Source organism: Vitis vinifera, chromosome 4 (assembly GCF_030704535.1).
Source record: "Vitis vinifera cultivar Pinot Noir 40024 chromosome 4, ASM3070453v1".
Taxonomy (NCBI): Eukaryota; Viridiplantae; Streptophyta; class Magnoliopsida; order Vitales; family Vitaceae; genus Vitis; species Vitis vinifera.
Window position 1 is genome coordinate 17,932,493 of NC_081808.1, and position 16,445 is coordinate 17,948,937.

Sequence of the window (16,445 nt, forward strand, 5' to 3'; positions counted from 1 at the left end):
TTGTAGCTTTTGTTTTAGTTACTTATTTTTGACCATTTTTCTTTTGGAAGCTTTACCAATAATAATTCTTTACATTATTTTTCATTTTTATTTTAATACTTACCTAAATAATCCAAGATTTTATTTTGTACCTTCAATCCATCGACTATGGTCCCCACAATCAAAGCTTCCTAATTTTTATAATAGAAATCATTAAAAATAAACTATATATTATTAACATCACACTAAATCTTCATAGATTTATACTTAAAATAATTAAAATAATATTTCAGAAAAAATAAATAAATTATCTGGTGTGGAGGCAGCCAGAACATTACCTGGAAACAGTGGAAATCCTCTTACCCATTTTTTGATTTGATGATAATTGTCCTGTTCGTTTCCCAAGAAAACAGATCTCCCCAATCATTCAACCCCAGGATTTTCTCACCCAACATAAATTTTCCGGCGGTTTCTAGCATTTCTCTGCAAACCAAACGAGCTTAACCTTTGATGGGCCTTCTTCACTTGCAGTCATGGCAAATTCTTTCGTCTCTGCAACACCCACTACTGTGACGCTTCTCTCGATCCTTCACAGATTACCCATCACTCGTTTTCACCTTCTACTCATTTTTCTTCATACTCTTTTATAGCTCCAGCTTTTTACCCTCTGTTTGGTTCCTGAGAAAAATAGCCGCACAGAGGAAAGTTGCAACCCATTTGGATTTTCCCGAGAAAACAGCTTTTCGATTTTAATCGAGGTAAGTTGTTTATTTATTGAAGAAACCCAGTTGAAAAAAAAGCAAACGATATGAAATTTGTTTTATTTTCTTGGAAAGAATTGTTTCTATCGGTTTGATGAGTTAGAATAAGCAGGAAAATGATAGAAATTGAACTTTGAAACTTAGATTTAGAGAAAAACTTGAGAGTGATTGAGTTGGTGTGCTGTACGTGTTTGAATTAACTTTCTTAATAGCGAAGCAGTGTAGCCCATGGGATTTGAATTGGTTTTTTGTTATTTTCCTCAGTTTTCTCGGCAGCTAAACAGGGGCTGATTATGGCATCGGTGTTTCTGTATCACGTGGTGGGCGATCTGACGGTGGGGAAGCCGGAGCTGGTGGAGTTTCCGGAGACAGAGACTGTGGAATCAGCAATTCGGGTCATCGGAGAATCGGCAGAAGGCAGTATACCTATTTGGAAGAGAAGGTCACATGTGGGTGTGATGGAAAAATCGGAAATGAGGCAACAAAGGTTTGTGGGCATCCTCAATTCTCTTGATATTGTTGCTTTTCTGGCCAGAGATGCATGTTTAGTGGATCAGGAGAAGGCCATGAAGACCCCGGTTTCAGAGGTTGTTGTTCCCAACAATTCTCTATTGAGAGAGGTTGATCCTGCAACAAGGTCAGCTCTTTTCAATTTTCAGTCTTAGTTTTCTATTAATTTTCGTGTCTTGTATGATCATCTTGCGAATTTGAATGAAATTAAACCATAATAATAAAAGGCAATAGTGGTGATGATGATAAGATCAATGATTCAGTGTTATTAGTACTGTTCATCCGAGTTGATGCAGTTGAGTTGTTTGTCAAATTTATATTCAATAATTGAAAGTTTTGTTTGTTTCTTCGTTGTTTGTTGTATTTTTTTATGGATGCTCTTGCTGAATTATGGAGGTTTTTTAATAAATTTTGATAATCACTGTAGCTTTATGTATATTGATTCGGAATATATTATTTCTATTCTTGGCCATTTCTTAATCTTGTTTCGTTCCTTCTTATCATTAGATTTAGGACAATTTGGTCCAATTGACAGGACAGCAGCTGATGCCACCTGGAAGTGATATCCTTGGATAATCAAGTCAAGCTGCTATGGTTGTTCTCTTAGGAACATCCTCAGCAGAAGAATTTCATTACGCTCTTTCACTTTGCATTGTTGTCTAAATTTTGTCACAAATGGAAAAACAAAGTTTGGTTGGTAATGTTCACTATATAAAGTTGAGCACGGGAAAAGATTCCAAATTTTGTATCATGATTCACAAAGAAAATGGCATAAAGAGAGATTCCCAAATCAAAAGAGGTAGGTGTGGCCTTTTTATGCCATATGATGATGAATTATAAATAGGAAACCATCTGACTTATTCTGCTTCACTCTCAGCCCCAGTCATGTAGATATTGGTCATCTTATTCTATCACATGCTTCACTAGCTATACTTGTCTTTTTGTAGACAATCCTTTTGATATGCCTACTGGTGGTAAAATAGGATAATGGGAGTAAATGGGTGGGCAAGTAGCCAGGGAATTTTCTCTGTTTCGTGATTCACCCCATCCATGAGTGCTTAGGAGGAATCTCATGCACTTGATAACTTTGGGCTGCTGCAACATTTGTCACTAATAATTTTATCTGAGAGACGGAATCTGCATTTAGTACTGCTGGTTGCATATGCCAGCAAGTCGGAATTCAGGAGCAGGCTTGTGGAAATATTCTATGCAATTGGTGGAGAGGAGTCAGGTTCATCAGTTGAGTTCAATTATATGTTCAAGATATTTCAAATTGGAAGTCAGATGTGATACTTCTTAATCTCCTTATGTTTTTAACTAGATGTAGAATAATTGCATAAATTGATAATTTTATTGTAGATTTATATTAGGGTGTAGAAAAAGTGAATTCTGGTCAATGGCCCAAGTTTCCAACTGGGTTGCCTAAGCATGGAATATATATGCTTGCTCTGTAATCCCTTTTGGATAATAATTTCTTCTCTTGGAACTTGATTTTCGAGGGTTTTCTGCAGTGTGGTAGATCAAATTAGTTTGATGGAAGAGAAGAATGAGGTATGGTTTGATCAAGAGATAAGATTAGATGAAAGAGTTACTTTATATCTGTTAGTTATATTGGCCATTTTATTTTCAAATGACTGCTAATTTTAATTTGCTGCAAAACATTGAAGGAGGCAACTAAGTTGTTAATCCTGGGTCGAGTCCTTATAAGCTCCTTTGCAACATGATCTCCATGACAACAAAGACGTTCATAGTTGCTGGGCATATCATCTGCATGTGTGAGTGCCTACACATGTGCATGCATGTTAATTTCTGATTAGCACTTTGATTTGACATGGTTTTATGGGATTTACAAACACTGTTTGAAAAGCTGCTGACTTGATCCACTGCAACCCTAATAGTATTTTTAGATCTTACTACATAGCATATTACTGGCTTTGTGTCAGTAAGCTTTATTCCTAGTAAGGCTACTGGGAGCAAAATAACTGAATTGCTTTGAAGAGGAATATATCCCCAAAGGATTGAGTAGGGGGATTTGGGTTGCTGTGCTGATGGTGTTGGGGCCAGATATGGGTAAATTGTGAATGATGAAAAAGGGTTATCTTTATGTTTCAGAACTGAATCTGAAGACTCTGATCCATTTCTTTTTGGTGTTTGATAATTAATGCTGAGTGCATTTGAAGGCTCTAGGTACTAATACCACATCTGAGAAACACATTTACGTAATTGTTGTGTGCAGGAATTTCAATGTATTTTCTCAATAAAATAAGCTTGAGCTACAAAATGATAAAACCAAAATACGGGTCAAGGATTAAACTTAATTTGTTTCAGCATAAACCTTATAATTTTTTTTTTTTTTTTTTGATAGGCAAAAGAGCGACCATATATTAGAAGTGCCTAAGAGGCGGCGTAGCACAGTACACATGAAGTGTAGGGAAAAGGGAAAGGAACAAAAAAACCCCTTTCCTTACTTTAAGCTCAACCGATCTACAAAATCTAACATAGATGTTGTGTGGTCCTTGATATACACCCTAGCCCAATTCACAAAAGTATACAAAAAAAAAATGGATTTGATTGCTTGGTCAAACTGCTTAGCATAAACCTTATAATGCATACGCTGAATTTGTGGATTCATGCAATGTATTGTAGTACAGTGGGCATCTACTCAATCTTGGCCTATATCAGTTCCCCAATAGGCGAATACTCAGGAACTCACAGAGTTGACCATAGGAATGGCAGTCATTGTTTTCAAAAGTCTTACAACTTATGATTTGTTGTGTCTAAATTGAAGCTCAAATAAATTGAATGACTAAAGTTTTAGATCAGAACCCCTTTTGAGTTGGAAGTGTCATCATTTACAATGAATGATGTATTTTACATCCATACATGCACAAAAATTTCTTGCCTAAACAGGTCCTAGAAATATATTTTAGGGCACTGCATTAATGTGCAAACTCAAGAACAAAGGGAACAGGAAAGGTATTATTGTGGGACAATATGTGCTTTTTCTTACAGCTATAACTAACTAATAGAAGTTGGTTTTGCTGTCATACACATTGAAGAATGACATAGTGGTTCAAATTATCATTCCAACAATACAGAAAAGTTACAAGTTTTTTGGTCAAGAATGAGAGAGATGCAGAAATTAGGAGGATCAGAGTGAGAAATAGGATAAGTTGATTGTGGTATCAAGGTAGGAATGAGGAGATATTTGCCATTTCCTTTAGAAAATTTTACAGGCATCCAAGTTTGTGGAAAGCACAATGGTAGAGACCATATTTCCTTGCCTTTAGAGTTGGTTATGAATCTGAACTAGTAATGTTACATTGTGTAATATACTGTTATAGCATTCATTAAGAACCAAAAAAAAAACTGATTTCCTGCAACATTTTTGTATTATAAGAAATTAGTTGTTCATTGGTAGTTATGGAACATATTCATTCCATTTGTTAAATTATACTCAACAGCTATTGCTAAATTGTTTGTGAAGAAAAGAATAGACCTTGTTCTTAATGTCTGTGTTGCTTGGATAATGAAATGACTGAAACCCTTTTTGAACTTCCATAATCGTTTTTAAATATCTTTGGTGCATATATCCAAATTCTCTTCAGAAATGCCTGGGCATTGTTCTTTGTTGATGTCATTTGTAAAAGATTGGCTGATGCCTTGGAACATAGAAAAATAGAATATAGAATTTTATCTGCAATTTTTTTTAGAGATGCTCTGTGGATGCTCCATACTGACGTCATCCCGACCTGTTTGTTTTTGTGCAAGATTGATAGACGCCCTGGAGATGATGAAGCATGGTTTGAAGCGTCTTCTTGTTCCCAAGAGCGTGGTATGGAAAGGCATGAGCAAGCGATTCTCAATTCTCTACAATGGCAAGTGGCTCAAGAACCTTGATGCCTCCAGCAGCAGCACCAACCTTGCTCCAAATGCCAACCGGCCTTCCTCATCCTCCACCCCGTCCAGCCGCAACAAGTTTTGCTGTCTTTCAAGAGAAGATGTCATCCGTTTTGTCATTGGTTGCCTTGGTGCACTAGCTCCATTGCCTCTTTCTTCCATCTCCTCCCTTGGAGCCATCAGCCCAAACTACTACTCCATTGAAGCCTCCTTCCCAGCCATCCAAGTCACCCAAAAGCTGCCCCAGGATCCTAGTGCAGTTGCTGTTGTGGAGTCCACACCAGATGGCCAATATAAGATCATTGGGGAGATCTCTGCCTGCAAACTATGGAAATGTGATTACTTAGCTGCGGCATGGGCTTTAGCCAACCTCTCTGCAGGGCAGTTTGTGATGGGAGTTGAGGATAACGTGACCTCAAGATCCCTTCCTCATTTTTCAGTGAATTTAACTGGTGGTGAGAACAATATGGCTAATGGGGGTGCCTCAACAAGGCAACGCAAGTTTAGTAGCAGGAGCATTGGATTTTTTAGTAACCCAGCAAGCCCAAGTTTTGGGGCTAGTAGGAGCATGTATAGGGGCAGAAGTGCACCCTTAACATGTAAAGTTACGAGTTCGTTGGCTGCAGTCATGGCTCAGATGCTGTCTCATAGGGCAACCCATGTGTGGGTGACTGAGGCCGAAAGTGAAGACATCTTAGTTGGGGTGGTGGGTTATGCCGACATCTTGGCTGCTGTGATCAAACAGCCTGCACCTGTTATTCCATCAACAACTCCATCTGGTGAGGGCTATGCAACTGAGATTCAAAACTAGATCTGTCTCTCTATATTTTTTTTTTCGAAATTTTTATGGGATTGATCGTTCTTTTATCGGATTGTAGCCCCATTTGCATTGGGACCACTTTCTCTTCAGGTATGTACTGCAAATTTAGGCTTGTGGGGTTAATAAGTCCCTTGATGTTCTTTATCATTTGGTTGTGAATGTGAGCAATGAAGCAAGTTGTTTGTCTCATGATTCTTTATCAGGATAGCATGCATCAATTCATTTGCACCACCTGCCTATAGTGCAGGTCAGATTTAATGGACAAATCTAAAACCCTAAGGTTATGTTTGGTAAATGCTAAGAAAAAAAAAAGAAAAACTAAGAAAAATGATTTTCTTATATTTGATTGCCTTATAAAAAATACTAAAGAAAATAAAATATAATTAAAATTAATTAGAAATTTATATATTTTAAAATCATTTAATTATTATACTGATGAGTTAAAATAAATAAAATAAGTTAAGTAACCAATACAAATAATTTATTGAGTTTTAATCTATTTTTTATTTTCCTTCATTTTTTCATTTTTTCTTTTTATTTCCTTTCCCTTCTATTTTTCCTCAAATTTTTCGAGAATCAAACATAACATATGACTATGGTTTCAAGAAAAATAATTTTTTCATATTTGGTTTTACTATAGAAAATATGAAAAAAAAAAAAAAAACTTGTATGTTTTTAAATTATTTAATTTTTATATAGAAGAGTTAAATAATTAAATTAAATTAGAGGTAATATATAAAAAATAATTTATTGATTTTACATTTATTTTTATTTATTTATTTTTAATTTTTTTTTTCTTTTTTTCAACATTTTCTCTCTATTTTTTCTCTCTCATATTTTTGCGCAAACTTTTCGGAACCAAACTTAGCTAAAGAAAAATCATTGTACTCTTGGGGGAGGTTTTAGGCTTGAGTTCTTTAGGTTTTTGATACCTTATAAATCTTGACTTGTATCACCCCTTTTTCTTTGACTTCTGCTCTTCTTTATCAGAGAGAAGGTCTCAGATATAGAAGATATAGGGAAGGAGTCTGTGTTATCGTTCTTGTTACAAGTGTAAATATTTTAGAAATTATCATAAACCCAACTCATTAACTTGTATAAGTTAAGATTTCTCAATGACAAGCCATCTCCTTTTATTAAGAATGAAAAATATGATTATTTTGAGGCACATTAATGGTTTTTCATCCTTACGACTTAATTAAAGTACGATATAAAATATGGGTATGAAAAATAAAGAAAAACAAAAAAATCCTCTTTATTTAAGAATAAAGAATTTAAAAATATGTGGTTGTTTAAATGATTTTTATTAAGGTTAACTCTTATTCATTTCTTGTAGAGTTTTGGGTAAATACATTTCATCTTTATTTAGTTTGAAATTTTATCAAATACTTTGGGTATTTTTTCATTTATTATTTTTATATACTTTTTCTCTCACTCAAAATAAAAGAGATATTTAATGAAAATGTTAAAGTAATGAGATTAAGAGTATGTTTGACAGTGATTTTAGAAAGTGTTTCTAACATCTTTAATATTTGAAAGATAAAAATTTTCAAGTATTAAAAAGGCTAGAAATACTTCCTAAAATCATTGTCAAACACATTCTAAGAGTGCATTAGATAGTGATTCTTGAAAATGATTTTAACCTTAAAAGTGTTATATTAGGTATATGGCAAATTTTAGAGAACATCTTTTAAAAATTTGAAAAATCACTTGTAATGTCAAAAAATCACTTGTAATATTTTCTGAAGAAATATTTAATAAGTGGTTCTTTTAAAAACACTTCGAATAAAAATATTGTCAAATATACTCTAAGTGTTTTTAACCAAAACCCCAAAGAAAGATGAGTGGAATTAACCATGGTTTTAAAAATCGGACTAGATTGGCTAGTCCGATTGCCGGTAAGTCACGGTTCCAGTCCAGTTTGATGATTGGATCAGAAGTGGGTTGAATTAGAATCGGACCAGGTGAACCGACGGTTTGACCGACGAACTGGTCGGTTCCCTTTAAACCGAATGGTTCAACCAATTTTTTATTTTTATAGCATCAAAACGACGTTGTTTTGATGCACCTGCAATAAAAATAACGCCATTTTAATAAAAGTATCTTTTTTCTCCCACCCCTCTCCCCACACTGGCGAACCCCCTCCCAAATGCAGAGCACCAACGGGCTTTTCCTCTTCCCCCTTCCTTTCCCAAATTTTATTTTTAGCTCCATTATTATTTATTTTATTTTATATTTGTTATTTTTTAATTTTATGATTTTTAAAAACTATCATTTTAATTTAAATATAATTTTAAATAAATTTTTTATTTTAAAATAGGTTTTTTGATTTAAAAATAAATTTTAAGATTTCTAATTTTAATTTAAATTTCTAATTTCAAACTAGTTTTCTAATTTTTCATATAATTTTATGATTTTTAAATAATATATAAATTATATTATTTTTATTTTTATAATTATTTTTAGTTTTAATAATATATAAATTATATATTTATGATGTCATTGGTTTGATTGTTGGCCCGACTAGTGAATTGTGAACCATGAATTAGTAACTTTTTTGGTTCAGTGACCAATTTGGTTCTAAAAACATTGGAATTAACTCTTTTTTTACTTTAAATTATTGTTCTCTATAATTTTTTGCAATAAATCAAACATAATAATTTGAATTCTTTTCTACTTTTTGGTTTCTCTTCTTGATAGACATAACAAAAAGATAAAGACAAGGTTCTTATTGTGGATTTGATACGACTCTTTCTAAAATATGAATCAAACATAGGAGTAAAATTAAATTCGTATTCTTATTTTCTATGAAAAATGCCTTGGCATCTAATTTGACAAAGATGGAGAAACCTTGAAGAAACCAAGGTAAGAAAAGGTCATTCCATTGAGGTAAGCCTTATATCCTTGTTGTAGAATTTGTTAGCTACAAGGAACTACATACTAGAATGAATCCTTGGATGCTTAATTTAATTATAAACACCAAAGAGCTCAAGTCACCATCAAGAATGGGCTATAGTACCAAAACTATGGGGACCAATCTTCAAGGTGAAAGACACTAAAATGAGGAGGAGGATAGAAGGCTCACTAACACAATCATAGAATATATAGTAAAATGGTCATGAAAAGGATGTATGCTAGAATGAGTCCTTCTTGGATGCTTAATTTAATTATAAAGACCAATGAGCTCAAGTCACCATCAAGAATGGGCTATGGTACCAAAACTATGGGGACCAATCTTCAAGTAAAAGACACTAAAATGAGGAGCATAGAAGGCTCCCTTAACACAATCATAGAATAGTAAATTGATCACGGAAAGAATGTTTATGGTCTCAAAAGAATTCTTTTTCATTGTTACACTTTGACATTGATTTTTTTAATGTATAGTCATGGTCATAATGGTATGTAGTCCTAGTAATGATGCACTTCCTATCTAATATCTAATATAACCCATTATCATCAAATGAGATAGTTTATTTCATGCAATAGCATATTCTATAATATTATATTTACTTTTGTTTGAAAGCGTATTATTCAATAAAATCAATTTTTAAAATTTAAAATAATATTAGGTACAAATTTCTCCAAATCATCATTCTTATAATTTACCTTTTATTTCATTATCATTTACAATGAAATACTATAGATAGTAATTATTTAAAAATATGTGGATCAACATAATATCACATCAAAATATATTGACTTTTATTTTATAGTATAGATATTAGTTTATATATAATTTATATTTAAAAAATAAAAAAAATATGAATTAATTTTAAGGTAGGAAATAGGGATAAGAATATATAACTTATAGGATTGGGAGGGGGAGTCCTCTTTGATCATGCTTGGCTTAGGGTTTTTTGCAGAAGTAGTGTATTTTCTAATTTCGAGTAAAATTCGTCTTTTAAAAAGACAAGTTCAATATAAAAAAATTTAAAATAAAAAGGGAACTCATCTTTTTAAAAAATGAATTCAATATAAAAAATGAACTCATAGTTTGAAAAGACGACTTCAGTATAAAAAATTAATTCATTTTTAAAAAAGATTAGTTTCGTGTAAAAATTTAAAAAAAAATGATGAAAAATGTTATATTTTTGTATTTATTTTTTGAACAATTATATTTTAATAATTTTTTTTTAGAAGAACATTTAAAAAAAATATATCTTGGCTCATATATCTAATTGCATGGGAGGAATATGCGAAAAAGAAAAGGTGAAACAAAATGACTGGTTGAATATTAAATTTGATCAACTAATTTATAGATAACTTTTTACAACTTTCAAATGCTTGTGGCCAAGGAGGACCATTGCTTTGAGACATTTCATGTCAATGCGTTATGACCTCTTTTCCTTTTTATCCCTTCCTTGGCAATATGGATCATAACCACTTGTTTAAACCACACTTAGGATATTAATTTATTAGGATCATCCAAAATTATAATAATAAAAGAAAATCAATGTGCTCTTCTAATTGTAGATTGTCTATCCACCATGTTGGTAACCATAGTATTTCTCATGATATTATATTTGGCCTCCAAGTTTCCATTAGACTAGATGTTTTTTATAACTGTTTTAAAAAACGGTTTTTTATTTTATGGGGAAAAAAACTATGTTTGGTAACCAAAAAATAAAAAATAGTTTTTCATTCTTAATAACAGAAAACAAGATATTTTTGAAAAACTTTTTTTATTTGTTTTTACTTATTTTTAAAGGATTGCTTGATGAAGTAATTATGCAAATATGAAGAATGATTAAAAATCAAATATTACATATAAAATTTATTTTTAAAACATAATTAAAAACAAAAAAATTAGGTTAAAAACATTTCAGGTTTTAAAAAAACATTTGTTGTACAAAACATCATAAAATAGATTTTGAAAATTGTTTTCAAAATTATTTTAAAAAATAGTTACCAAATAGGGCATAAGTGTCACCCCATCCTCTCCCTCTCGAGTTTAATTTTGATAGAAATACTTTTTAGCTGAGTTTACTTGATATGTATTTTATTATAACTTATGCTAAGAACCATATTTTATCTTTAATTAATAAAACTTATATCAACTTAAACTTAATTAATAGAACTTATATCTTTAATCTATAAAAAGAGTTATCTCAAATGAATGGTAAGCTACAATGCATTTTGGTAAAAGTGTATTGTTATGTATAAGATTAATTGGTTACTAGCGAGGTTAAGTTAATTATCGTTATGCCATTTAAGTCACACTAAATTTCAAGTAAATAATTTAGATCATTCTTCCTAAATAACACTAAATCTCAAGCTCACAACCTAGTGCATAATGCGGATATCAAATCCATAACACATACAATCTCCAGCTTAATTATTAATTTATTGAGCCATACATACCATTAGGCTTGCAAGGTCAGTACCGAATTCCAAACATACATAATCTCAAGTTTACCTTCTAGGTCAATACTAAATCTCAATCACTCATAATACTAGACTTAATTTTGAGCCAATATCTAATACCGGACCAACATCAAATCATAAGTACACAAAATCTTGAGCTTATTTTTTGAGTCGATACAACTTATTAGATCAATGTCAAATTCCAAGTACACACAATCTCAAACTTACTTCCCAAGCCAACACCAAATCCCAAGTACACACAATTTTCAAAACCAATTGCTGAGCCAACCCAACCTAGGACATAAATTAAGCCAAATGCTGAGCCAACCCAACCTAGGACATATTTATCTAGACTAACATTAAATTCCAAACACATATATACAAGCTTGATCTTACTTCTTTGAGTCAATACCAAATTCTAAACTAACATAGCTTTAGGGTATATTTGGTATAACTAACATCAAATCTCAAACATACTAAATCTTAAGCCTCGCTTCTTGAGTCATCAGTTTCCTTACGAGTGACATTGTTGCCAACCTAACAAATCTCAAATTCTACTTCTTGAGTCATCATTCCCTAAATACGAGCCTCCTAAGATTCGAACCCATAACCTAGTTATGATATATCTCATTTGTTGTGTATAAAGCATTAGTCATCTCATTTGAAAAATAATTTACTATGAGTGATGCTAAACTCATCTTCCTAATGTATTTCAAATTATACTAAATCAAGCACAAACCAACACATTTTTGAGACTAATACCAAATCTCGAGTCAACACCACCTTCAACATACTTTTGGAATCAATGCCAAATCATAGTACACACAATCTTAGGCTTACTTATTGAACTAGTTATGCCAAATTTTGAGTCAATACAATCTTATATATATTTTATAGGACGAACATCAAATTTCCAAGCACATCAAATCAGATCCTACTTCTTAAATGATCACTTCTCAACTTAAATTATTTTACTCCTAACTCTATTAAACAGCTCTGCTACAACTTACCCATGAAATAAACTTAAAAAATGATAATAATAAATGAATTAATTTAATTATAAATGATTGAGATTCTTCAATTTAACCATTAAATGGATTTTATTTAATAATTTTTACTGGATATCATGGCCATACTGAAGTTTGGAAGAAGGTTGAATATGAGAGTGGACTAGAAGCTGACAACAGTACTTCATGCAGCTGACTGGTAGATATATATACATATTTTCATACTTGTAGAGGTTGTTTTTTTTTTCTTCTTCAAATATTTGTAAGAAATAGTATTTAAATAATTTGAACAAATAATTTTGATATAAATGTTTTTTTTTTCTATTTGACTTCCGTAGATTTAGAAATATTTTTTTTATTTAAAACTTCTTTTAATAGATATACATAGAGAGAGGAGGTGACTGTTTAAATAATTTGAACAAATAATTTTTTATATTAAAGTTATCTTTTAACAAATAATTTTGATATAAATGTTAATTTTTTTTTTCTATTTCACTTCTGTAGATTTAGAAATATTTTTCAATTTAAAACTTTTTTTAATATATATACATACATAGAGAGAGAGAGAGAGAGAGAGAGAGAGAGAGAGAGAGAGAGAGAGAGAGAGGTGTGACAAAAGCAAAGCTTGAGATTGAAGCCTGTGGGTAATGGGCAAATGCATTTTAAGGTACCGAGAGAGAAATCATGGTGCTAGTTGCTGAAATGAGATGCCCAAGGAAAAGTAGAATTACACAACAGGAGCACCCACTTCGTGCCATTTGCCTTTGTTTTTTCATTCAAGTATTAATTTGTACTTGCCACATGGGTTTTTCACTATCCCATAGATTCACACCATGCAGCTACATGCATTGTCATTGACAAGTACCCCATTATCTTAATTATAGCTAATACCAACTAAAAAAGTAATCTACTTTGGCATTAATTAGTTATATATATATATATAGAGCAATCTACAATTTTGATATTAGCACATAGTTTATATAGTATCAACATGAGATAGAATTAAAAGGTTTATTTATATCTTGAAAACGACACATGGCACCCTAGGAACCGTCCAATTTGGAATTTGTACTTAAGAGAGATTAAGCTTTTGAGCCAACCTCTTCTTATCAAGAATGAAAAAAAAATTAATGATTATTTTGATGCATATGAATGGTTTTTGTCATTCTTATGACTTAATTATGGGTATGAAAAATAAAGCAAAAATTCATTTTTATTTAAAAATAAAGAACTTAAAAAACTCTATTTGTTTAAATAATTTTTATTAGGGTTAATTATGTTCACTTCTTGTAAAGTTTTGACTAAATGCATTTAATTTTTATTTATTTGAAATTTTATCAAATACTTCTCCTATTATTTTCATTTTTTATTTTCATTCACCATTTTTTACTCAAAATGAGAAAGATATTTAATGAAATTTTAAACCAAAGGGATTAAGTGTATTTAACCAAATCCTAAGAGAAGATGAGTGAAATTAATCCTTTAATTACATTTGATTTTTATCTCTACATCTTTGTAATAAATCAAACATAATAATTTGAATTTTTTTATACTTTATGTGTTCTTGTAGAGTTTTAATGAGTCTTATGATGAGACATAACAAAAAGGTAAATAGGTGGTTGTTATTGTGGATTTGATACAACTAAAACATTGAAGATGACTCTTTTTATAAAAAGATATTCAAATATAGAAGTAAAATTAAATTCGTATTCTTATTTTCTATTTCCAGAGTTTAAAATGTGGTCTAAGAGAAATGCCTTGGCATCTAGTTTGACAAAGATGGAGAAAACTTGAAGGAACCAAGGTAAGAAAAGGTCATTCCGTTGAACTAAAGCCTTCTATCCTTGTTGTAGAATTTGTTAGCTACAAGGAACAACAAACTAGAATGTGTCCTTCTTGGATGCTTAATTTACTTATAAAGACCAAAAAACTCGTCACCATAAAAAATGGGCTATAGGACCAAAACTATGGGGACCCATCTTCAAAGTGAAAGACACTAATTGAGGAGGAGGATAGAAGGCTCTCTAATACAATCATAGAATTATAAATTGGTCATGAAAAGGATGTCTATAGTCTCAGAAGAATTGTTTTTCACTATTAAACTTTGACATTGATTATTGAATGTATAGCCATGGTAATAATGGTTCATAGTCTTAGTAGTGATGCACTTCCTCTCTAATATAATCTATGATAATCAAATGAAATAGTTTATTTCATGCAATGACATATTGTATATCTATACATCATCAAATGAGATGTATAGATATTATAGTAATTATTTAAAAATATGTGGAACATAATATCACAACAAAATATATGGACTTTTACTTTAGAGTATAGATATTAGTTTATATATAATTTTATATTTAAAAATATATATATAAAGATTTTAAAATGGGAAATAGGAATAACGATAGATAACTTAATTCCTGTAATAGAGATTCTCATTCCTAACCCACCTAATCTAAGACGAGAAGTAGGGAAAAAAAATCTACAAAAGAGGATGGGAGGGGGATGGGAGGCGTTCTCTGATCTTGTTCAGTTATATATCTAATTGTATGAGAGAAATATGAGAGAAAGAAAAGGTGGAACAACATGACTAGTTGACTATTAAATTTGATCAATTGATATAGAAACAAAACTTTTTCCAAATTTCAAATGCTTGTGGCCAAATAGGACCATAACTTTGTTGATATAGAGACTTCATGTGAAGGGATTATGGCTCCTTTTCCTTTTTTCCCTTCTTTGGCAATATGGATGAAAACCACTTGTTTAAACCACCCTTAGGAGCTTAATTTATTAGGATCACTCAAAATTATAAAAATACAAGAAAATCAATGTGCTTTTCGAATTGTAGATTGTCCATCCACTATATTAGTAACCATAGTATTTCCCATGATATATATTATCTTTTGCCTCCAAGTTTCTATTGGACTAGGTGCTTTTGATTACTGTTTTATAAATGAGATAGTTTATTTCATGTAATGACATATTCTATATTATCTATACATCATCAAATTAGATGTATAGATATTATAGTAATTATTTAAAAATATGTGGAACATAATATCACAACAAAATATATCAATGTTTACTTTAGAGTATAAATATTAGTTTATATATAATTTTATATTTAAAAAATAAAAAACATATACATAAATTCTAAGGTGGGAAATAGGGATAAGGATAGACAATTGATTCCTCTAAGAGGGATTCTCATCCCTAACCCACCTAGGGGGCTCTTTGATCCTGCTCGACTTATATATCTAATTGTATGGGAGAAAGAAAATGTGGAATAAAATGATTGGTTGACTATTAACTTTGATCAATTGATATAGAGACAAAAAGTTTTCCAACTTTCAAATGCTTGTGGCCAAATAGGACAATAATTTTGCTAAAAGAGAGACTTCATGTGAAGGGATTATGGCTTATTTTCCTTTTTGGTCCCTTATTTGGAAATATGGATGAAAGCCACTTGTTTAAATCACCTTTAGGAGCTTAATTTATTAGGATCACCCAAAATTATAATAATACAAGAAAATCAATGTGCTTTTCCAATTGTAGATTGTCCATCCACCGTATTTGTAACCATATAGTATTTCCTATGATATATATTATCTTTGGCCTCCAAGTTTCCATTGGACTAGGTGCTTTTGAGTACTGTTTTATAAATGAGATAGTTTATTTCATGCAATGACATATTCTATATTATCTATACATCATCAAATGAGATGTGTAGATATTATAGTAATTATTTAAAAATGTGTGGAACATAATATCACAACTTCTAATCCCACTTGACTTATATGTCTAATTATATGAGAGAGATATGGGAGAAAGAAAAAGTGGAACAAAATGATTTGATTGACTATTAAATTTGATCAATTGATACATATAGGGAGAACTTCTTTCAACTTTCCAATGTTTGTGGCCAAGTTGGACCATAGCTTTGCCGATAGAGAGACTTCATGGTTGACCCCTTTTCTTTTTTATCCCTTCTTTACCAATATGGATGAAAACCACTTGTTTAAACCGCCCTTAGGAGCTTAATTTACCAGAATCACCCAAAATTATAATAATACAAGAAAATTAATGTGCTTTTCC

The 16,445-nt window shown here is 31.2% G+C and overlaps 1 protein-coding gene across 1 annotated transcript; it reads left to right on the forward strand.

Annotated features, from left to right (window-relative positions):
* Positions 1 to 268: 268 nt before the first annotated feature.
* LOC100266840 (CBS domain-containing protein CBSX6) lies at positions 269 to 6,159 on the forward strand. Its single transcript, XM_002279174.5, has 3 exons — positions 269 to 737; positions 1,005 to 1,377; positions 5,022 to 6,159. Exons 2-3 carry the CDS (start codon positions 1,034 to 1,036, stop codon positions 5,959 to 5,961), a joined length of 1,284 nt encoding a protein of 427 aa, XP_002279210.1. The 5' UTR covers positions 269 to 737; positions 1,005 to 1,033; the 3' UTR covers positions 5,962 to 6,159.
* Positions 6,160 to 16,445: the final 10,286 nt, after the last annotated feature.

What these genes read in the sequence shown, in the direction of transcription:
- LOC100266840 (XM_002279174.5), top strand. Translation starts at nt 1,034, where the DNA reads ATGGCATCGGTGTTTCTGTATCACGTGGTGGGCGATCTGACGGTGGGG. An exon ending in GAGGTTGATCCTGCAACAAG is followed by an intron (nt 1,378 to 5,021) that starts GTCAGCTCTTTT and finishes TTTTTGTGCAAG; the next exon opens with ATTGATAGACGCCCTGGAGA.